The sequence below is a fragment of the Palaemon carinicauda genome, chromosome 44 (genome assembly GCF_036898095.1).
Source record: "Palaemon carinicauda isolate YSFRI2023 chromosome 44, ASM3689809v2, whole genome shotgun sequence".
Lineage (NCBI taxonomy): Eukaryota > Metazoa > Arthropoda > Malacostraca > Decapoda > Palaemonidae > Palaemon > Palaemon carinicauda.
In genome coordinates, this window is record NC_090768.1 from 7,925,172 (window position 1) to 7,950,171 (window position 25,000).

Sequence of the window (25,000 nt, forward strand, 5' to 3'; positions counted from 1 at the left end):
TATAGAAAAGTTTATCGATTTATCTGCTACTGCATTTTGTTTATACTAATTATTGCAGGTAATTGACACAAAATGAACTGTAAAAACATTTACTAATATAAGTCAGATTTTCAACAGAATGCTTTCAAAAAATCTTGACAATGCAAAAAAAATTGTCAATTCTCTGCAAAAGTATTAACAATTTAAGGCTCTGATACTTACATCAAATGGTCACCAATGAACATTGAAAACAATGTACAGTACTTAACACTATGGTACACCATTAAATCCACTCCACACTTCATAAGGTACAAACACCATATTGCACCATCAATCTTCAGAGTAATCATGTAGTCCCTCTCCTTATGTTTTTCAGTGAAAAGGAAACTACTAAGAGAGCAAGAGAAGTCCTCATAAATTATCATAAAAATGAGTTAAAAATAGACAATAGATTTATTACTACTGTAGTTTCATCAAACACCAGTTGCAATGAAATTATGAAATTTCTTTATTCAGTCATAGTAAAATCAAGTCTTAAGAAGTTATTAATTTATAGTAATACTCCCAACAAAATTAGAGAGAACTGACAGGGTCTCTTTCGAATTGTTTTATCAGAACACTTCAATAAAAACAATCATTAAAAACTCATAACACTGAGAGCTATATTCTTCACTACCAGAACTATCAGAGGTTTATTTCACACCATACATATAACAATTACATAAATTAGCCACTTCACAAAATTTTTAATGAATGCCCACAGAACAAGTGATAAATCCGAGTTATATTTTTATCAATAAATATCAAGAAATAAACAAGAAAAGGTACTGAAGATCTTGGGGTAATCCACTTCTACAGGAATACCCTTCAAAATGAGTAAAAACATGTACTGTACAATAATAATAATAATAATATAATAATAATAATAATTAATAATAAGTAAAAAATTCGGGAAAATACTATGGAATACAGATTTACATAAACTGTACATGATTTGTACACAACTGTAATCTAATTAGCATTATAAGAACTAATTATATATATAAAAACTAAATTCCTGTGAAAATCTTGAAGTTCAGTAAATACCCTAAAATCATAAAAAAAATTATATATTGTACAATAAGGCGAATCTAATACAGTATAATAATTTACCAAATATCATTTGTACTAAAAACAACAATGTTTTACAGAGAATAATTCAGAAAGTTAATTTTAAATTCCATTTAATCTTTATCAACCTAATATAATAAAGAGCATTAGTTTAAATTGGGTATGATTATACATCCATAGAATATGAGTACATAAGAATACATTGAAGTTTTAAGAATGACAGAAACCATTAACCAAAATACCAGTGAAGTGCGACCCAACTAAAAGAAGGAAAACATTCACTGTCTTTTAAAAACAAATATCTTTAAAAATATATCAGCTACTTGTACTATAGCACCAGCACACTTGAACAAAACATGGAAACAGCATCTGGTCTTCAATTTCTCAAAAACATTCAATAATATGGGTGATAAAAACACAGTTTCTGACTACTTTATAGAAATACTAAAACTATAGTACATTTTCTTTAGTGAGGCAGATTTGTACCGACTCACAGGGGGTGCCCTTTTAGCTCGGAAAAGTTTCCTGATCGCTGATTGGCTGGACAAGATAATTCTAACCAAATCAGATAGCAGGAAACTTTTCCGAGCTAAAAGGGCACCTCTGCGAGTCAGTGCAAATGCGCCTCATTGAAAAAAATTGAGTATAATTACAACCATATCAATACTGATGAAAAAACCAAGTTTTACTATACATAGGTTTCTGTAACTGTGTATTGTTAAAACTTTTAGCGACTACAGTACACATATACTACCATTATAATGAACAAACATTAAAATAACTTTTCACCAGAAAAGCATATCTTGTCATCTGGAAACTATAAACTGAATTATCCTAACACTGAATAAAATGGCAAAACTCATAAAATGCCCTGTCGTATAATCTCATTTATCAAAATATTAAAATTTCATAGACAATAGGTATTTTATGTCAATCAAACACCAAAGCTCTTAGTAAAACATCAAACTAATACAGCATATCTGCAATTTACATGTCAGTTCAGAGATGAAGTAATCTTGGAATAAAAACCACAATGGTGTACAAAAGCTTGTAATATGACACTCATAATAACTAGATATCACTTAGACAAATGATAAGTGTATAATATGGTAACTTGGAGAGAGAAAAAAAAAAAAAAAAAAAAAAAAAACATGGCCATAACTACACCTGTAAATCAACATGAATAACATAAAAGCAGTTATAAACTATGGATTTAAAATACAAAAGATGAAAATAATGCCACAAAAAAGGTGCTTGGATTAACAAGTACGAGACTAAATTCCCTCAAAATCAGCTAAGAAGAACCCAGGAGGCCCTAAAATCCTTGATATGTTCCGCTACTCAAATGGTCTCTGCTCAGCTGTGGCTCGGTTCCCTCATAAATAAAACAATCGCATTGCTCCTCTGTTCTGGCAAGAGGTATATGGATGTGCTGCATGCACCAACAGCATGAATCACTACTCAAAGTAACATAGTTACCTTTAATCTGTCTTATCATTATTCCTGTTGTTTACATCAGCTGAAAGTGGTGGCATATCACAATGCTTGTGAGCAGAGCATTTAAAGATTTTGGACTGGACTCAGTCGCTTCCAAATTGATAGACTAAAGAACAGGAGGAAAATGTTAAACGATCTGTTCTTTCACTTTCAAGATGGGAAATATGAAAGACCTCACTAAATGAAAATTAAGTGTTGATACATAATGACTAAATAAATGCCATAAAAATCTCACTTGGGTAAAAAAAAAAGAAAAAAAAAGGCCATAAAAATCTCATTTGGGTTAAAAAAAAAAATAAGAAAGAAAAGAATCTGCTTAAAAGTAATTGTAAAATTACTTCACTCGGGATAAAAAGGCATAGCTTTTAATAATAAAAAATATACTACTTACAATTTACACAAATTAACCTTTTTAATGAGAAAAAGTTTATAACATATTCCTTATTTGCTTCAATAACAGATCTCTTTCTACACGAAATTAACTAAAATACAGAATTTAATAAACAAATTTACCTAAAACTGGTTCTCTTGCTATATAATTACACAAATTAAAAATCTTTTTCCCAGCAGCTTAAAATACTGTTACACACAAAGATACTCTTACTGTATTAAGACAATTGAGACAAGCACCCTGGTGATCAGTATGACACAAAAACACACATTTAATTTAGGTGTTTGTAATAAGCTCTGATACATACCCTTGTTAGTACAAGTATGGCATAAAGAATTATACTCTCCTACAGTTTAGGAATGCTAATTTGCAATTTAATAACCACTTAATTGAGATGCCACAACCAAGCTCCAAAAACTGAAATGTAATGCTATTGAGTATCTTTGCTTACAATACAGTGATATGGTGACTAAAAATATGTGCATGAGATATCCATCATTTTAGTTGATTGGATAAGCATTAATTAGTGTGGTTTATACAACTTTTGTGATTACAATGTATATTGTAAAATATTCTTTGCTCAAATTAAAAGCCATCACTCATTAAGTTCTATGCTGGATAGAGTACATTACACTATGTAGGGTTTGAATATTTTGCATGCTATATATTACTGGCAAACCAATAAGATTGCAAGAATATTTATTTTAACACTTTATAGAAAACTTCCATTAGATATGCCCATAGAATGATTAAATTCAGGTTTAACTGATTTGAGAGAATAATTATTATTAAAAAGAGATTTACCAGCCCAACGAGTCTAGCTCGATCCTCACAGAGCTGGTCAAGAGAAAGTAGAGGATGAGGGAAAACTGTAAACTAACCCAAAAGAAATGAAAAAGATGTGCCTTTAAAAGACTAGGCTGTAGACATTGGCAAGGGAAGAAAAGCAATTATCAAGCTGTGCACTCCGGGATTGTATATTACCACAGAATAAATGTGGATAGAAGTGGGCTGATGGGAGTTTCAAAACAATACTAAAAAATATAACTTTTTCACAAAGCCTTGGTCTTTAAATTTGAGCTATGTCAGCTTGAAAATTCATGATGGCATTTTCTTGGTTTGCTAAATGCAATAATGTTCCCAAATTGGACATGTACTTTCCATGTTTACAATTTTCTGATATTCATCCCACACATCATATAAGGAATATAAATACAATATACAATACAAAGTAAAACTACAGTATGTACTGTTATTGGTAAAATGAAGCCATCAAACAAAAACATACTCAAAAGAAAAAATTAAGTCCTTAATCTATTTTACGTACACCACTTCAATCATTCCAAAATGGATGACATATGGACCACAAAATGTTTACAAGAGAAAAAGGACTGCTTTGTATCTAGAACGTGTATCACTAAAACAAGTCTCAGTAATTTACTACATAGCATCCTCCATCCAAGCCATTACCCAAGTTGCTCTTTCTTTGCTTGGATTACAGTTTCAAACTAATTTCTACAATAAAGTTTCCTTTGTATTTCCTTCATGTCATTATTATAGGGACCAGCAACATTGATAAATTATATCTACTTTTTCAGTATTACTTTTAATGTCTTTAGCAGATGAAATACAGATCACAGGCATGTTTTCTGATTGATAGTGCACAAAAAGCATAGGCTAAAGTCTGAAAAGCTTGGGCTTGAGACTTCATCATCATTTTAGCATATCGTGCCAAAACAGTACTCGCTGCATAGCAGCTTGATTACATTTGCAGAGGTCATAACTCTGTAGAGATTGGACCCTGTTCACACCCAAAAAGTATGTGATCCATTGTCTGGATGGGATGCCCACATAGGCACTCGGCAGAGGGGGCGAGATCACACTTATGAAGATTGTTTCCAGTCATTACAACTTGGTCTTGCTCGATTAAGAGTGACCCAATCCTTTCTACAAAGGTTTGTTCCACAGGGTAGTTCCACAGGTAAGAGACTAACGTGGGCTCTGGATGGCCTCACTAGATGGGTAGTGGTCTGTTTCTCTCCAACGTTCTAGGTGCTAAGTTTTTGACTCCATGGAGTGGAGGATAGTGGTGGTTATGAAACTTGCAGAATTTCAATCTTCATCTAACCACCCGGTGATCATAGAGTGGCTGCCTTTCCTCATTTTCGTTTACACATTTTTGGGTCTTTGAATGGACTGTTCGGCAGACGTTCGGTGGTGCAAAGGCCTGCCAATCTATTAATATTCTGGAAGGGCAGTATTCAGCAGTGGAGTAGTCGAATGCCAAGGGTTTAATGATTTTTTCTCCAATTTGAACTGGCAAGTTTGCTGAAGAGGTTATTTCTGGTAGCTACCTTCTTTACTTTCCTTACATACTCTCTAAAAGATAGTGTTCCGTCTAATATAATGCCTAAATAGACAGGGAAGCTACCAACTTTTCAGTTTCTTATTATTCCATAAGATGTTCAACTCCCTTTTTGCATGGTAGTTTTCAAGAAAGGAAGCAAATACCTGTGTTTTGTCTGGGTTGGCATTTAGGAAGTTTTGCTTGTAGAATTCATTAAGATCTTTCTATGTATCTAATAATTTGCTCTCAATGGTGGTAAATGAATCTACGGATATCTCTAAACAGTGGTTGATCATTAGTATAGATGTTGAAAAGCATGGGGAACAACACAGACCACCATGGGAGGCAAGTAGTAAACCTTGTGGTGCCCCCTTTAATTCTGACGGTGAACGATTACTACACAACGAGAAACCCCTTTATCCTCTGTGGGGTGGTGAAAACAGGTTTAGGACTGGGACAAATTTTCTAAGCTGATGACTTCCAGTTTCCAATAAATCAATACTAACTTTTTTATTTTTACTTTTGTCTTTAGATGATTTTGGGTTCAACTAAAGCAAAATTTATGACCCTAAAGATGCATATTTGGTCCAAATGCTTACCAAAGGAATGAAAAAACTAAGTGTACCACCCAAGCAAAAAAGATCATGGCAACTGAGAAATAAAAATTACAATAATAGAAAATGTCAACTCTGCTAAAGCTAAAAACCAAAATTGGCTGATTCTTTAAAATATTCAAGGTTGATATTGGAATGATATATTAACTTAAAATGGAATCATGGATTAAAAACTAAGGCTTCTCTAGTGGATAGTTAAATTGAAGAATAAGGTAATTTAATAACCACAATATTCATAAGAATGGTGATAAAACATCAAACATTGTCAATTTAAGAAATATTGATAATTTGCAGGCTACATTACATATCTAAAGAAATAATATCCTTACCAAACAATGGTATTATGTATACATAGATGTAACTAAGAAATCTAAATTATGCAGCTTGAAACATCAATTTTATAGAGAAAAAGATTTTACAAGAACATTACTGTACAAGGAAGAAGCCTGCTGTTAACGAGCTACTTCATTCATGGTGGGGAATATTTCTGTTACCAGAATAGGAATAATTCTTAACATTATGAAAGATCATAACAAAAATATGTAGTTTAAGGCAAAACTTTACCATATTTTAAAATGGCATAGATAAAATAACCACCTAATCACTAGCATGTGAAAGCAAGGTTTAGTAATACTTGGTAAAATGTCTTACTCCTTTGTACATTTACTGACTACAAAGAGTATAAAAAATACTGATAAGTTTGAATTGAATTACAAAACCATATAGGATTTCAAAATACTATCAATCATTCATACTGAGAATGGTTTACTGTGGCTGGCAATCATTTCAAATATGCAGGGGATTTGCATTTTATCCTCCCTGTAATTCTAATGTGAATATAGTTTGTGTAATTCAGTTCCTTCACTAAAAATTAATATAAATGAGGCTACATGTGCAATGTAAACTCATAAAAGGTACTACAGTACTTCCAGTTAGGTGAAAATCACTAAGTGGACTAGAAACAACTGCACAATATTTACCTACTGGAGGGCATGAATCTGTACCATGAATAACTCACTCACTTCACAAAATACTGAAAATCAGAAGTACTACATTCATTGCCAACAATAAGGGATACAAATGTCACCTTATACTTAAGGAAAATAAAGGTACATGAATATGATATGTTACTTGCCAAGGTATGAGAGTACAAGAAGACAACCACCATTCAGAACTTAAAAAAAAAATTAAGACAAACTTCTTCGTTCTGCCATTATCAAGCATACAAAAGTAAATTAAATAAGACCGCTCAATCTGAAGAAAAGTGAATGCCAATGTCATTACCATTTTTTGTTGCCTTAATGTTGGATGCTATTTAAGTCTATCCTGAGGTCATTGAGGAACAAAATAACTTATCAAAACGCTCATGGCCCAAATTTTCATAACTATCATTGGAGACGGTAAAATGCTACAAAGAATATACAGAATTTTGTCATAAAAACAGACTTAACAATCTGGAATTATAAATATATATTTAATTAAATCACTTTGTATCATTACCAAAAAAAAATTACATGAAAAGTAAACTAATAATAAAATGTTTTTTTACACAAAACTCTTACATACTATCACTAGTCATAACAGCCTGTTCAAGCAAACATAATGGATGCTAAACTACTGGACAAAATAAGACACAGCATTCAGATGGGAAAAGGCTCCCCATAGAAGGAGTCTCATGAAAAGCTTTACCTTCTGTTAACCATACTGTGCTTATAAGGTGACAGGTCTCCTAAATATAGCCACTGTTTGACAGATGCATGCAAAGCCATTTATATTTCCACTGATTTGAATGTGGAGAAATATAGAGCATAGCATTCTTAAATATATATTCCAAAAAGATGCAGTAACTAAAAGTACTGTAATGGAATTGTTAATACTGAATTTGTTTAAGGACATTTATGTTTTTTAGTTAATGCACTACTAGAGGTACTATAAAATCTTCCAAATAAATACCGTAACAAAAGCTCGATTATCTCTTTGGAGACTGATGGATGTCAATGACATTGTCAGTCATGACTCCCTTGACGGCTGATGGATGTCCTTGTGATGTAAAAGTTTTTCTTAAATATTCTTTAAAAATTACAATTTGCACCTTAGCATAAAATAGACCTATGTTAGTGTTAGAACCTTAGTGTAACCACAGCACACATGGTCCTGAATAACTATAGAAAACTTTTATTGTCTAGCAATCACTGTTTTCGTGCTCAGAATCTTTTACTTTAAGATTATTTTCTTTCGCAAATTACGTCTGGGTAGATTTGAAAAAAATAAAACTTCTTTTGATAGAATTAATTTAGGAAGAAAATACAACAAACTTTTCTTTCCTATATTTTACAGGTTTTGACGAATACTTATTAACAAAGGTAGTTTTTTTTTTACTACCTAACTCAAACTTTATCCTACCTAAAAGAAAAAAAAAAAAAGTTTTATTACGACTGATTATTATGGATGGAAACACGAAAGAACCCAAAATGAATACTATAGCTCAAAAATTGTCACTACAGCAATTTAAAATACTGTACTTCTATCTTATTTTTGTTTTCCGCATGTGGCAAAGACCCCATTCCTGGGCGCTACATAATGTGAAAAATATCGCAGTCATCAAAGACTTACAAGCCAACGCAAAAATGGAATTCATCTATCTGAGAATTCACAATTCAGAACAATGGTGCATGGCTTAGGGCAAAAATCAGTGTACAGGTATGGAGGTAAGGCAAGTGAACATACCACATTTAGTAACCCCAACTAGTGACTAAAAGTAAATTCCAATAATCTACTCTTGCTGAATCAAAATCTCCATCATATGATTTATAAGTACTAACATACAAAATTAATAAATTGATAAGATAATTTCTCAACTCAAATAGCCGAAACAGGATTTCATTATAATTGAACTTCTACTCCTAGAAAAGAAAATGATAAAAATTTAACCTTTATAATATTCACGATGTAATTCAACAATGAACAATATTGGGCTTCAATATCTTTAATTCTGGATATATTTAGGGGGTAACGATTGATAAATACTCTTAAAAGCCCTATGTCCCCTTAACTAGGTCACCCTCATTTCTTGCAATCATACTTCAGTTTTTCTAGCAAATGTGAACAAATAAAAAACCTACATCAGTTGAATAAAATACTTTGCTTATTGTCGATAATACTGCAAGCACTCCAGTGACTACAGGTTAAAATGTCTAGAGCAGACATTGTGTTAACTAGTATAAAATCTGAGCTCTAACAGCTTTATAAATAGCTCATGTGTGTGTTATCTATTATGCATAGCACATCAAATAAAAATCACAACCTATTACATTACCTTCACCATAAAAAATCCCAATCAGGAAAACCAACTAATTTCAATACAGGCACTCTAGACTGTGTAGCTGTGTAAACAATTTATGATATGCAATTTCATGTTGAATGCTGCAGTTTATTGAACAGCAGCAACTTTTAAGACACTTCTTATTTATGTGCACCTAAATACAAAACACCTTTGTAGAAACTGCAATTCCTAATAAATCTTTTTTTATAAACAATGTTTCAACTCAAATCTGTTTACTTACCCTAAAAACAACCAATTTTACCCTAATCCACTTTCCACACCAGATTCATGCTGATTCCTGACTATGCTCATCTGTATAGCTAAAGGCTCACCAAGCTGAAGCTGCCTCTTCTCTGCAAATTTCAGCAGCTGCTCAATTGTAATAGAACGAATATCTATTTCCTCTTGCAACCCTTGGCGCTCTTGTAACAATACTACTAATTCACCCGATGCATCTGCAAAAGAATAATCAATTTTCTAAAAAGGTAATTTTCAAGTAAATTTGACAAGCATGCATGTAAATTTCCAACTACATTATGGATAAAAAATTCACTTTTTCTGAATTAAAAAAGAAAATGCCACAGTATGTACTGTTGTTCCTCACATACGGTATTTGGTATTCAAACCTTGAATTTTACGCAAGATAATTAAATTCTGAAAAATTATAATGCATTGCAACAAATTCTCTACAGCCTTGCAAAACCCAACTGTCTCTCGTTTTACATCATATTTACGAAGATCCTTCAATTTTCTTGATAAACACTCTTGAACAAAATATGATTTTCAAGGTGAGCAAAACATTCAGTAATCATCTATCATCAACAAATGCCTTGGTTAACAGCAAAACTTCTTACAGTTTCAGATGCTTATAAACTTCTTGAGTACCTACGAGATATTTAGCAGTGTAAACACATGACAAATTTGGAAATAGTTGGTACTTTTTCTAACGCTACAAACCTTTAGCTATTTATAGGGGCATTACTTTTGGTGAAGCTGAAAGGACAAGCACTTAAAATTTAGCGAGGGTTAACTATCCATCCCGCCAGTTAGCAGGGGGTAGAGAGGGTGGCTAACTATCCCTCTCATTTACACACCTGTGACTGTGCTTCACTTTGCTTGGAGGTACATGTAGGACTTCAAGGGGGACAGGGTTGGCAGGTAAGTTTGTATAAATAGCTAAAGGCTTGTATCGTTAGGAAAAATACAAATTACTTCCAAATTTGTCATTTGTTCCATAACTGGAATAAAACCCTATGCTATTTATAGGGGTATGACTCGCCCATTAGGAGGGCGGATGTCCCTACCAATCTAGCTTTTTGGCTTCACCCGGGGATTCCCCTTTATGTGTTAGCACATAAGAGGAAACCCTAACACCTAGCTAACTTCGGTAGAGTTTTAAGAGTCCTTAGACTGTTTCCTCGGAGGGAAGGTCTCTAGCACAGAAGGTTTAGGTGTTACAACCTTCTGTTGGTCACCCGTAGGGGAAAGGATGGAATCCTCCACAGATTTCGAGATTAATCTGCGATCTCGTGGGACTAACTCAATGCGCGAAGGCCGGAGAGAGTTGGATAAGGACTCTTCCCTGCGAAAGACTCAGTCTGAACTTATGTGTGGAGCAGGAGGGCGAGAAGTGGGTAAGACAACACTTGACCTTCCTTTGAATTGCCAACAGCATCTGGTGATCCCAGCCAGTCACCCATTCAAGTACTGACCAGACCCAACGTTGCTTAACTTTGTTGATCAAACGAGAAGTGACGTTTTCAACGTGGTATGGCTGTTCACGGTGCACCGACGGGGATGATGATGTTCCTTTGAACAATGTTCAAGGGCTGGTATTCGTGCCGCTCTGTAGTCGAAGAGTGCTTGTGGGTAGTCACCTCTTGATGAGCTGCTGATGGGAACTGCCGTTTGCCTGCCAATCATTTAGGGGATCGGCGCGATGGCGAACAGCGACTAGCAACAGATGAACGCTGCAGAACAGTGAAACGGCTAACTGCCAGTGAACGGCGAGCTGTTTGAGATCAGCAGGATGTCGACTAGGGAATTGGCAATTGGTGAGCCGAAGATGACCGGCTAACCGTTGGCAGGCGGCGACCGGCTGACCGCTGGAGAGCCGGCGAATAGCTAACCGTTGGTGAACGGAGGACGACTGACTAGCGGTCGAAGGCTACCCGATCAGTTGGCAAGCAACGAGCTGCCGTTGATCGGCGAGTTGGCGATCAAAGTGCCGATGGTAAACGGTGAACCGTTAGAGAAGTCCGCGAATGACTAACCATTGTCGAACAGTGAACAACTGCATGCCGATGGGTCAACGAAGAATGAGTAACCAGGTAGCTAAAACTAGCGGGAGTCACAAACTGGAGTTCGTTGACGAGCAGAGCTGGTCTGATGAGCGCCACAAGGTTGGCAGATGAAGAGGCTGATGAGAGAGACTATGGTCACAGGCAAAGGGGAATCAGCAAAATGTCTATTGGCGATCGGCAATCGCTAAGCTTGTGATTGGAGATAGTTGAGCTTACAATCTGCGAGCTGGCAAAGTAGGCTAACGATTGATGAGCTGGCAATCAGGTAAGCTCTGAGGAACAGCAGAATGGATCGAGGATCGGTGGGTTAGTGATCAGTGAGCTAGCAATCGGCGATCGGTGAGCTTTGATCGGAGATTGGCAAGCTCGAAAGCTGGTGAACGGATATCGGCAATCTGCTTGTTGGTGATCGGGGAGATGTAGATTAGTCATTGGAGATATGGAGATTGGCGACCGGTGATCTGAGACGACACTTAGATAGCTGGCAATTGATCAACTGGGCGAGTCGAGGAATAACAGTATGGTTCGACGATTGGAGAGTTGGCGAGCTGGTGACTGGCAAGCTGCATATTGGTGATTGGCAATTGGTGAATACAGTATACAATCGGCGAGTTAGAAATCAGCCATCGGCAAGCTAGAAGTCGGCCATTGATGAGCTAGCAATCAGCGAACGGCAAGTTGGTGAATGGTAAGCTGACGATTGGCGATCTACAAGCTAGCAATCGGCGATCGGCAAGCTGACGATTGGAGATCTGGAAGTCCGCGATTGGAGAAAGACAAGCAAGCAAACGGAGATCGGCAAGCTGACGATTGGTGATGGGCGAGCTGGAGATAGATGATCGGCAACAGTTAGCCATGAGCAGCAGTTCGATATTGAAAGGTTGGAGAAGAGAGTTGAATAAGCGAATGCCGCAAGGCTGGCGAACGGTGAATCCGAGGAGAGTCAGGTGAGACAGGCAAGGGTAACCAGCGAGAGAACAGCAAGACTGACGAGACTCGTCAGGCTGACGATATTACAAGGTCCTTGAACAATCCTCTTAAGGGGATCGTTCGGTAGAAGTTGACGACGAGTCAAATAGAAGACTCTTTGCCAAAGGCGAAAGAGCGTATCTGAGGCGACAAGGAGGACCATGAGCTCGGCGAACACGCCGATGACGATACCCCACAGAGAAGACTGCTCAGCAAGAAGATCTCTGGAAGGACTCCACAGAGGTGTCTCTATGGGTGATCTCTCTCTCTCAAACAAGAGGTGTGATCACTCGCAGAAGAGAGAGACGATGAAGGGAAGTTCTCCCTCGGAAGGAGAAATAGCCCAACACCTGAGGAGAAAAACTCCCACGGAAAGGAAAGTATTCCAACCCCTGGAGGCGGACATCCGGGATGCGCTCTTTGCTTCCCCTCAACAAGCCTTGTTCAAGTTGAAGGTCTGCATTGAGCGGTACCTGAGAAAACTTAGCCGGAGCCAGTTCCTCGAGGATAGCGTGTTGATCAGGAGCTACACCAGGCACAGGAAAGCAGAAAAGTAATGGTGCAGTGACAGCAGACTCCCCAGGAAAAAAAATCACTGCTTTTCTATGTTGGTTATCTTAGCCGAAAGAAGAAGAACGGCATCGCTAACTGAGGAACAATAAAACAAATTATGTAACAAAAAACTCCCTCGGAAGGAGAACCTAGTCCGCAGACAGGAAAGGTGTCCACCAAGAGAACAGACACAAATTAAGGAATGCGCACTCCCTTCCCCGGCCGACATCGACGGGAGGAGAGCGGCAACGTAAAAAACTGTAACAAAATAAGAATTACAATTACCGTATTTCCTGTGTCATAAGACGCTACAAGTGGTAAGATGCGCCCTTAAATTAGCAAGGCAGTTTTAGAAAAAATAAAAATTGAGGATTTTAAAAACTTCTTAGCAAAACCCATAGTCAGCGTCTCTAGCGTGATTATTGTCTGGCACATGTAGAGTCGCGAACATACACATCAACGCTGATCCCAAAGGGATATTGCGCTTGGCTTGACGAGTGCAAGGTTTACGTTGAGGGGGTGATTTGGGTGATGATAAACTGGCCTCCCCAACTCAACGGGAGAGTCACCTGCAGCAGTGGGTATCTTGGGTGAGAACTCTGTTGTTCATAGATGTGTCTCTCAATGGGATCTTATACGCCGTGGTGTAATGCCGAGCCAAATGGGCTACAAGGGGGAGGACGCGAGTGGTCCCCCGCTCGCTCCAAAGAGCTAGAGGGGGCTAGTGACATCTAGAAACTCGAGGTGGTGTTCTCGAGTAAGGACAACTACTCACGACCATGAGGGAGTCCTAAGGGAGCTCGCTACCTTCACTGAGCAGGCTCAGCGCGCATAATTACTCCAGGGGGTTAGTGAGCGAGGCTGTTACCCTAGAGAGGCATAACCTGAGGAGGAAAGAAGAGACTTTGGGGCACAGGAACGGAGAGAAGGGAAACGCCTCTTTCGGCACGGAAAGGGGTGGACCTGGGCCAATCCCAGTAAGAGTTAATGGGGACTCCTGCTGTGCACTATGCTTCAACACCTCCAGAAGATGATCCTTCGACCGAGAACCAGAAAGTCCCAAGGATGGCCGAAGCTCATGAAAAGCATCAATGGATTATTTTGCACAGGAAAGAAGCGCCACTGCTTCTCCAGGGGAAGCAACCGGGACTTCTGGACCAAAAAGTCGTCTGGGAGTTAAAGGCACATCTCTCTTACTCATTTGTCCTCCGGAGGAGACCGAAGAATAGCGTCTCAGTTTCCTGACCTTTGAGGCAGAGGTCGAAGTGAAGAATCTCATTTTAAGTTCTTCCTCCTGCAGCAGAATTGCTCCTACTGGGAGGATGGCCACTCCTGACACTCTCTGAAGGGAAACCTCTCCATGCAGTAGTGTCCTCTGCAACAAGAGCAAAGCTGATGAGAATCAGTCTGAGGGAAACCGGAACATACCACAAGTATGGCTGGCCGTGCCTGGACAAACCCGCATGTTGCTTCCTCAAAACAGCGCAGTCACACCTGAAAGCAAAATAAAAGCAAAGTTAGGACAGCCAGTAAACAGAAAAGCAAGCAGAGTGTAGCAGGTCCACTCTATAGAGGCCAAATCTAAAGTGGTTGTCTGACGCTATCACCCTCCCAGGTTTAGCTGCCACCTCACTCAAAGATTTAAGGCCTGAACACCAGCTCAGGCCAAATCTACTGCGAGTAAAGAACGAGAATTTGCATTTCATCTCTGAACAAATATATACTCGTACATATACAGTACAAAGGGTGAACGATGAATCCTTCTTGATTTCACCTTCTATGTTTACATATCTTCCCATTGGTGAGGGTGCCATTTGCAAACCTCGCAATAGGAGTTCACAATATACCTTTTTCCATTGATTATAAAAAGGATGGAGACTGAGCCCTATACAGCTCACAAAGGTGCTACATGGGATACCTTCAAGACCATCACAAATTCTCAAATACCTGTACTGTTTTCACACCAATTTGAAAATGTCACACCCTTAGAACAAAGAAAACAGACATCCGATTGCTATGGTGATGACAAACTAAGTGACGACATGACGCTAGCATCGCCGATAGGTAGGTGGAAGCATGGTGCACCCATACATTGTTGCCATACCCAACAGTTTTCTTCTACATAGTTGGAACAAAAGTATGCTAAAAAGCTTACATACCCCATTAAAATGACGAAGGTTTGTATTCGCATAGTAACAAACTGAAGTTAGTACAATTAGCTTCATCGAGTCCAGTACACCGACGTCACCTTAGCTTCCATAAAACGTACCGGAATAAATGAAGTCAACTGCACCATTACGCTTTCTCCCTGATCCAGACTATTGTCTTTATCAGCAGAAAAATGGTTCTGTATATATAAAGAAAACTATCTTCATAATTAACTAGGAGCATTAACATAAACAATATTCAATTACCTTAATGAACCTATGATTTTCAGAGCATACAGGTGTTCATACATAAAGTTACAAAGAAAATCATATTCATATTCAACTCACTTTGAACAATGTCATGTAATTCCTTCTTCAGTAGTTTCACGGCAGACAACGAAAGCGAAGACACTGAAATATTCATTATATTAAAATGAAAGCTGCTAAAAGAATTAATATATGACAAATCATGTAACATCTTGTTTTACAAGTGTGACAATTGGTTCATAAACTACAAAAGTTGATAACTTTACAGTAAAGGTTTAAGTCACTCATGAATAGCAGAGGCAAGGGACAGTGACAATGCCCTAAAGACTGACAATATATATCTACTGTACATATGATCAGTGCCCAAGCCACCTCTCCACCCAAGCTAGGACCAAGGAGGGCCAGGCAATGGCTGCTGATGACTCAGTAGGTAGACCTATAGGCTCCCCAAAACCCCACATCCTTAGCTCACAAGGATGGCGAGGTTACAGACATAAGAAACTAATGAGCTTGAGTGGGTCTTGAACCCCAGTCCAGTAGATTGGTGGCATAGACATTTCCTATGGGCTACCTCAACCCGTTAATAAAAAAACAAACGACAGTTGATTACAATATTATAACTTCCTGCAAAGACACACTAAGTTACTTGAATGGACTAGTGATTATCAGGTAAAAATTTAAGATTATTATCATAAATTAGCAAGTTACATTTTTAGAGGCTCAAAGGTCTTGCCAGAGAGGTTTCTTAAATGAAGGTTGAAAATTTTAGCAAATTTAAGTCGGACATCTGAGTAAGAGGATACAAACGAGAATGGATAAAATGTAAAGGCAGTTGCACAGAAGGGTCACTTCACAGAAGCTTCTAAACCACCTACAATACACTAAATTAGTACACTATAATTGGTAAAACATATATGACGATTAATAAAAAATATAAGAGCATTCATTACTATAAATTGATCACCAATAAATATAAGACAGTATTCAATACAATAACGAATTATAATATCTAGATATTTACAGCCAAACAAATTACATAAATTTACCACATAGAAAATACTTACACTCATCTCTGGATCTTCTTTGCCAGTTGACTGCTGCAAGTGAGCATTTTTTCAAAGGAGCTTTGTATGGTGAAGCATTGGATACCCTAATCAGCATTTCCTGTTCCATTTCTGCAATAAAAATTAAATCTCTTCTTAATAATTTGTAAACACCAAACATGAGAACTTCTCCAGCAATTTGCATTTTTTCATCTATATATAAAACTATCTTCAATTAAGGAGTATCTTCCAGCAATAGCTGGAAATGGTTGTTGAAGCTTGAAAACAAGGTAGTTCCCATCAACTGTAAAGCAAGTAAAGGTCGTGTCTGCTTGCTATGAGAAACACAGCTACGATAGTTTACTAGGTCGTCATAAATATGGAATGTCTTCACCCATCACACTAGAAATGGGAACTAGGAAAGAAAGGGGGTAAATAAATGATAATTTTACAATTTCTAATGAAACTAGAATTCACTTTAAAAATTTGACGAGTGAAGGCTACTGTATTTCGTAATTTCCCTCAACGTTTTATTGACTATCATTTATATTTTGGAGACTGACAGTGGGTTACCAAGTATGTTTTGTTCTCGACCTCGTGGAAATTTTTCTGTTGATCATTAGCTTCCAAGTATTTATAAGCAAGTTCCCAGATGTTCTTTCAAAACAACCCTTTTTAGTTCACCCCTCTCCTCAGTTCCAGCATGACTGCCATCATAAGAAGACCTTTCCCAAATGGGAGTTAAATCTAATTTGAGTTTATAGGTAATATCATCAATTTCAGTATTTGACTATAATCAAATCCCTCTCTGCACACTATATAGATGTTGTTGCTCATCTAAAAGTACACTATCACCAAAATAATGACTGACATGGTTAGCGTACACAGAAAATCTACGAGCTCTTGTCAATTTAATAAGAGCTTGAAATAAATGTTTATGAGCGAGCAAAAAAGACATGGTTGGCGTACACAGCAATTCTACGAGCTCTTGTCAATTTAATAAGAGCTTGAAATAAATTTTTATGAGCGAGCAAAGAAAGCTACAGTCAGGCAAGGTCCATTTTAGGGCCATGATAGGTAATTGTGAAACAGTAAATTAATCCCACACCAATTACAATAACCATATATGTTTCCAACTGGTTAACTTGTGTTTAATACGTATTTCTGCCCACAACTATTGCTTCAAGTCATTTCATTTAGGTTCTCAACTCAAAAATCTTTGTTCCTCACCATGATCCCCGGCAGTTGTTTATATAAGCGGCTGGGTAAGAAAACTCCTAAGTGGTTGCCCGAATAGTCATGGTCGGAAATGGATAAAACTAATTGGAAAATCATATAGTTCATGTATTTGGTTAGGAATTTAAATGATCATATAATTGTCTAGTAGGACTGTTGTAACATACAGATAAATGATAAAAGAATTAGCTAAAATTTGAGATAACTACTCCATAAGGTACCCTATAAGCTTCAAGGGTAAAGTTTTACTGTATTATAGATTATCATTTCGGACAGAAAATGTTTTCCTGTATCGACCTGTAGATATAAATGAAAAATATACCGTTATTATAGGATATAGATAATTAGCGTATTTTTTCATCAGTTTATTATACATCCAAGGTGGTAATGTATAGAAAAGAAAAGGCGTGTTTTACCATTATATACCGTTTCCCCACACAAAACCCAGAGTCCACACTGGGGGTCACCCTTTATCAACGGATATATATATATATATATATATATATATATATATATATATTTCTGAAACTATTAATTTGCGACAGGAAAGAGTGTCATTTTCGAAGAGAGCGTAATTTTTGTAGGTTAACTTTACCCTGTAATACAGTACAATAATACCGCTTCAAGAATTTAGCAAACACTCAAATTATATATTTACCAATAAATTGCACTTCAACACAAATCAAGAGTAGTTTTCACTAAATGTGATGAGTTAGATTATGATGGCACTGTGACCTACCGTAGTGTCCTGTCAAAATTTGTGATCGTCTGCCAACATCTCATTTCGAAACAAAAGAAAATGCTCTACTCTAACAAAGTAGAGTATCCCTTTTCTAACATTTTCAACAACCAGACACTAAAAATTTCTTACCCAATACTTTCTGCAGCTTATTCACAATCTCATGAGGGACTGCTAGGCAGGAAGGAAGTTAGCGGGCACCAACAATCCTTGAAACCAATCAATCCAGCTGACCTTGCCCACAGTCCGTCAGCTGTGAGTGTTTTGATGACGTCTTCTTCTTCCTTTGTTCAAGTTTGCTGTGATGTGTAAGGTTGATTTCTATTGCATAGGTGAAAATGAGTCGTATTTGTCCATCTAATTCAAGAGGATCACATCTCACTGTTAGTTGTATTGTCTAATATTTATATTATCTACGAATATAGTATTTATTGTTAGAATATTAAATTCTGGCACCGCATTGAATATTAACAATACTGGAACTTCCAGAAATAGAATAAGACGTCCTGGAAATTCTGGAAGAACAAAGGGGAAATATTTTTTACAATCTTTCATTTAGTTTAGTTCATTATATAATAGATAGTCGATGCGTTAAAGGTGGGAAGGTAATGAAGAAAAGAAACATCGGCAACTAATCAATCTATGCTAACGCCATTGTGATGACGGTGGTTATGTACTAAAACAGGTGTAACTTCAGTTAGTAATATCACCACCTATTCGTATTTGGTTACATCTGTATGAATCTATATATAATGGATATCAGTTTCTCACAGACTAATCAAATTTAATGATTAGTGGTGCACATTTGTGTTATTTTAAATTTTCGGAACTTGCGCTCTTTTCACCGAACAACTAAAAGCTTATTAGATTGTTTATTTGGTTTTCCATTTTTTTTAAGTTTGTGAACTTACTGATAATAAGCAGTCTTCGTCAATCTTAATATCATCTTTATCAGACAATAACAATTTCTAAGAGACCTCTTCGGTCATAAACTCGTTTCCTTAAGGTCAATTAAATAAAAAAGGATTATCAATTCGGCATCTTCCTGGTTTACTTTTAATACTCTCCTTCATCTCTTATTTAAATCGCCAAGTGAGTCCCAATTGTTTGTCAGTTACACTTCATGCTTATCTTGACGAATATTTGATTTTTGAGATGTTGAATAGGGTGGCCAAACATCCTTCACAGTCCGAAACCACATGAATGTCGAACCACACATATGATTGATATAAAAAAATCACAGACCTCACATATAATTCATATTATAAAACCCAGGGCATAATAAACGCAAGATGATCGTTTTGAAAATATATACGGTTTGTATATCCTAAGTAGCATCAATTTAAAGTATCTATTTGAAAAGTTATGACTAAAACACACATTTTAAAAGAAAAAAAAAAAAGATGACCTAACCTAGGAGCCTACTTTGGGGGCTAACCCCCATGGTCATACCATTACCCATTGCCCTTACATTGCCGTATCCTTATCAACTTACTCAACCCCTTTCGGTTACCGTATCCACAGCCAGCCCTAAGATTAAGTTTCAACTCTGCGTTGGCTTCCCAAACAGGATCATTCCTGGGTACACTCAAAGCCTATAGATATATGTATTTGGGTCCTGATCATATCAAACAATGAAGCTAATATCAACATCGAAGGCAGTCCTCGAGGAGCGAACGGCGTTTAATTTGTAAAATAGTCACCAGGTGACTGCATACGAAGAAACCTCTCACAGATTCGTTCAGATAAGTTTTTAGGTTGTTGTGGCCTGCTTGGTAACGTCTTTGCCAGGTATTTGCCAGTCGGGGGTTCGAGTCCCGCTCACTCGCTAGGGCCATTAGTGTCTGTAACCTTACCATCCTTGTAAACTAAGGTGGGGGGGGGGGTTCGGGGGAAGCCTATAGCTCTATCTGCTGAGTCATCGGCAGCCACTGCCTGGCCCTCCCTGATCGTAGTTTGAGTGGAGAAGAGGCTTGGGTGCTGATCGTATAAATATATGGTCATCATTGTCGTGGTAAATTTCTGTTTAACTGTTGGTCCATCAGAAGAATTTCTGGGTATCCAGGGGTCAGTGAGTTTTATTCCTCAGCAAGTGATTGCTATAATGTTCAAAGCCATATATTCGAAACTTAACCGTTAGGAACTCTAACGCTACAGTTCTATCACCTTTGATGATTTCAAATGGAAGAGACATTTTGTTAACATTCTTAATATTACTTCAAGCACAATGCTGAAATAGAGTGATCTTGTTCTCAAAGTGTTTCAATAATGTGGATTTAACAATAACACCAGTAATTTACTGTGATATGCAAAATGCCTTAGAATGTTTACAATAAACTAGACGTGTATTATTATTATTACTAGCCAAGCTACAACCCTAGTTGGAAAAGCAAGATGCTATAAGCCCAAGGGCTCCAACAGTGAAAAATAGCCCAGTGAGGAAAGGAAATAAGGAAATAAATTAATGATGTAAATAAATTAACAATAAATCATTCTAAAAACAGTAACAACGTCAAAACAGATATGTCCTATATAAACCATTAACAACGTCAAAAACTAATATGTCATATATAAGCTATAAAAAGACTCATGTCAGCCTGGTCAACATAAAAACATTTGCTCCAACTTTGAACTTATGGTTCCCTTGCGTGATAGGAATACCAGGAAAGCAGCCCTTAAAGTAATCATTGTTGTACAATGTTCATTTCATATTGTCGGAAAACAATGAACAAGTGCACCACCATTGAAGATAATCTTATGTTACCGGGCTGACTAATGGTATAATCATTTGTGTCTGTGAGTATTGATTATTGCAATATTTGTCAACAATAGTATTGTGTCTGTGATATTATATGACATGAAAGATATAAATTCAGATTCGTACAGTTTGACCCAAACCCATTGAATTCGGACTCCATTGCTAGATTAAATCGATAAAATCATCTGTTTCATTGTGCCAAATAATTCTTCTTACATCACTGTAATTGTTCAGTGGCAACTTTTCTCTTTGCAAGGGTAGAAGAGACTCTTTAGCTATGGTAAGCAGCTCTTCTAGAAGAAGGACTCTCCAAAATTAAACCATTGTTCTCCAATCTTGGAGAACAATGTACCATGGTTTTCCACTGTCTTTTGGGTTAGAGTCCTCTTACTTAAGGGTACACTTAGGCACACTGTTCTATCTTGTTCCTTTTCCTCCTGGTTTGTTAAAGTTTTTATAGTTTATATAGAAGATATTTATTTTAATCTTGTTGCTCTTCTTAAAATATTTTATTTTTCTTTGTTTCCTTTCCTCACTGAGCTATTTTCCTTGTTGGAGCCCCTGGGATTATAGCATCCTGCTTTTCCAACTAGGGTTGTAGCTTAGCAAGTCATAATAATAATAATAATAATAATAATAATAATAATAATTCAAAATCCGAAGATATTCCCTTACCCTCGAATGGCGTTGGGGTCAAATTAAAAAAATGACATTTAGTCTGCGAAATTGAGTAGTAAATTGACAAATGCCCTTCTGCTTTGCAGAATCTTTAGTATTCGTTAGTTAAATGGAGCTCATTTCGATAACTATCTTACAAGTCTATTTAAAATCCTCCTGAACCACAGTTTTCTAACGAAATTTCCTTTATAGTCTGGTATTTTTTTCCCAGTTTTGCAATAATCAAGTGTTGCTCGTTTAAAATTATTCAGCTTCCATAGCTAAACAATTCTTCAGAAATATTTGAGTCATTGATATAATTCCGTTATACTTCTTAAATTAATAGAGGATAGACTACATCAATTTTGAAAACTCACGTGTCTTAAGAATTATAGTTTCTATGTGTATTATTGCAGATTTTGAACCAGTTATATTATAGTTTATTTTCTAATTTTTTTTATTTGAACATTTTTGTTAGTTTAGATATTTATTTCGATAATGCATTTTTGTTCCCCACACTACTATATATTTTTGTTTGTCAATAGATACGAATAGACTTAAGTTATGCAACAAATCTTGTTATTGTTGTGGTACATTTCAAACCATTTGGATTAACACTACGAAAACAATGAAAGTCCTTGATAAGATTATCGTATTTTTACCCAAGTATTACAAAAGTGTTCACAACCACACAATTAGAGCTTGCTACTGGATTATTTGTTCAAGAGATAAGCCTAATCTAATCTAAGATTTGAAATGCAAAGATATATCAGCAGTATTAAGAGATTCTAAGTATGTTAGCGGGAGATCGCTTTATTGAATGAAGATAGGTGACAGACGTAATCAGTCTTCTTCTTTTCTTCTTCTAGTAACGTGCTTTCCCCTTTTTATGTGTGGGTTAATCACGGTTGCCTTCTTTTTGAAGGACTTTGCTTTGGCTTCAGTGTCCTAGGGTAGACCGTAGTCCCAATCGGCTAGCCTGCCTAACATTGCTTTAGACCCCGGTAGCGTATGTTTATGCGTTTTATCAGCCTATAGATACTCAATGTGGACTAAGCTGGGGGAAGACTGTCTTATTATTTCTCAAATGTCGAAAATTATTCGTCGAGACAAAGTTTTTATTTACGCGACGCTAAAATTGTCCGCTAAAATTATCGGCGGTTTTCAAGTTAATGTTGGTCCTTTTCTGGACACTAATACAATTATATTTCTCATAGGCAAGCATGTCATAAAATGCCGTATCATTTTAAACAACTTCAAATTGCAAAAATTTGATATCCTTTTATGGAATATATAAACAATAACAGCACATTTTCTCTTATATGTTGTAACGAGACAATTGTGAGTAGATCGAAATAGAGGAAGAAAGGTGTGACATATCTGCATAAGAAGTGTAAATAATGGGTACCAAATTACTGGTTCCAAGATTTCTAGTTTGTAATATAGGTGGAATAGAATCTAGACAGTTTTTATTGTTATGGCAACAGCTAACAGTATGATTACCTCATCACTAATATTCGGAGACGCATCTTACTTGAGCACAAAAAGGTGTTACGGGCCGTAGGAAAGTTTGTGACTCAAAGGCAGGATGAAAGCAACTGAGTTAATTTATTATAGAACACTCTCCTTTATATACAAAATCTCAAAGCAACAAGAATTTTCATGTTGAAAATTCGACACTGTTACAGAGGGGAAAAGCAGACATGATTTTTCTGGTTCTTTTAAGTGCGAGGGAAGAGCGAAGATACAAGCACAAAATGAACTATATACGATCGTGTGACACACGGTTGGTACATGGCTCCCCCCCTAAAAATTACATACTGAACATGTCAAATAGGTGCCCTGAATCTGGAGAGGTAGTAAAAACTGCGCCGATTAGCGGCAGTGAGTGGCTGTAGAAGTCGTTGGTTGGGGCGCGAGCGAGTGGTGGATGATGGGTGGCTTTGTTGCCACTCCGGCTCGTCACGGGATAGGCGAGTGTGTCCTACGGCATTCATAGGCGTGTATGTCCTACGGCATTCATAGGCCTATGGCATTCATAGGCGTGTGTGTCCTACGGCATTCATAGGCGTGTGTGTCCTACGGCATTCATAGGCATGTGTGTCCTACGGTATTCATAGGCGTGTGTGTCCTACGGCATTCATAGGCGTGTGTCCTACGGAATTCATAGGCGAGTGTGTCCTACGGCATTTATAGGCGAGTGTGTCCTACGGCATTCATAGGCCTACGGCATTCATAGGCGTGTGTGTCCTACGGCATTCATAGGCGAGTGTGTCCTACGGCATTCATAGGCCTACAGCATTCATAGGCGTGTGTGTCCTACGGCATTCACGTCAGCTTCAGTTGAAGTTGAGTAGGTGTTCTCTTGGTCACGAGTGGAGGCGTTGATGGAGGTTTTGATGGTCATGAAGTGGCTGTCCATAAGGGCGTCGGCTTTGGTCATCAAGTCCTTTATAGGTAAACTATTGACATCTGGTATGGCAGCGCGTACAGGTTTGGGTAAACGGCTTACCCAAAGGGCACGAAGTAGGTTCCCATCACGAGGAGAGCCGTCCGCGGCAAGTTGCAGGCGAGTAATACTGGTAATTTTCCCGAAGGAGAGCGAAGTTCTTTGGTCCCCCAACGGTTGTTGAGAGAGCTGAAAATGCGTTGCTATACGGGCGGCTGGCGATGGCGAGTACTGCTGCAGAAGGTAAGCGTTAACGGCGTCATTGTAACGTTGAGAGGCCGGAGGGGGGTGGGAGGCGGGAGGAGCGAGTCACTCCGGGGTCACCAATGTGACGGGCCGTAGGAAAGTTTGTGACTCAAAGGCAGGATGAAAGCAACTGAGTTAGTTTATTGTAGAACACTCTCCTTTATATTCAAAATCTCATAGCAACAAGAATTTTCATGCTGAAAATTCGACACTGTTACAGAGGGGAAAAGCAGACGATTTTCAGGTTCTTTTAAGTGCGAGGGGAGAGCGAAGATACAAGCATAATATATACACAAAATGAACTATGTACGATCGTGTGACACACGGTTGGTACAAAGGTGTAATTACAAACCGTAATTTTAAATAACGGGATA

The 25,000-nt window shown here is 37.3% G+C and overlaps 1 protein-coding gene and 1 pseudogene across 3 annotated transcripts in view; both read right to left on the reverse strand.

Moving 5' to 3' along the window:
* Window positions 1-75: 75 nt before the first annotated feature.
* Window positions 76-25,000, reverse strand: part of LOC137634309 (protein EURL homolog) — a 31,337-nt gene continuing 6,412 nt past the window's right edge. Inside the window, exons 2-5 of one of the 3 annotated variants that reach the window (XM_068366669.1) lie at window positions 18,649-18,837; window positions 16,563-16,673; window positions 15,580-15,642; window positions 76-9,715 (exon numbers count right to left, since the gene is read on the reverse strand). In XM_068366669.1, coding sequence (XP_068222770.1) covers window positions 9,519-9,715; window positions 15,580-15,642; window positions 16,563-16,671 — 369 coding nt within the window. In that variant the 5' untranslated portion in view covers window positions 16,672-16,673; window positions 18,649-18,837 and the 3' untranslated portion in view covers window positions 76-9,518. The other 2 variants (XM_068366670.1, XM_068366668.1) reach the window with 2 other exon arrangements.
* On the reverse strand, window positions 10,924-11,042 carry LOC137634584 (5S ribosomal RNA; annotated as a pseudogene).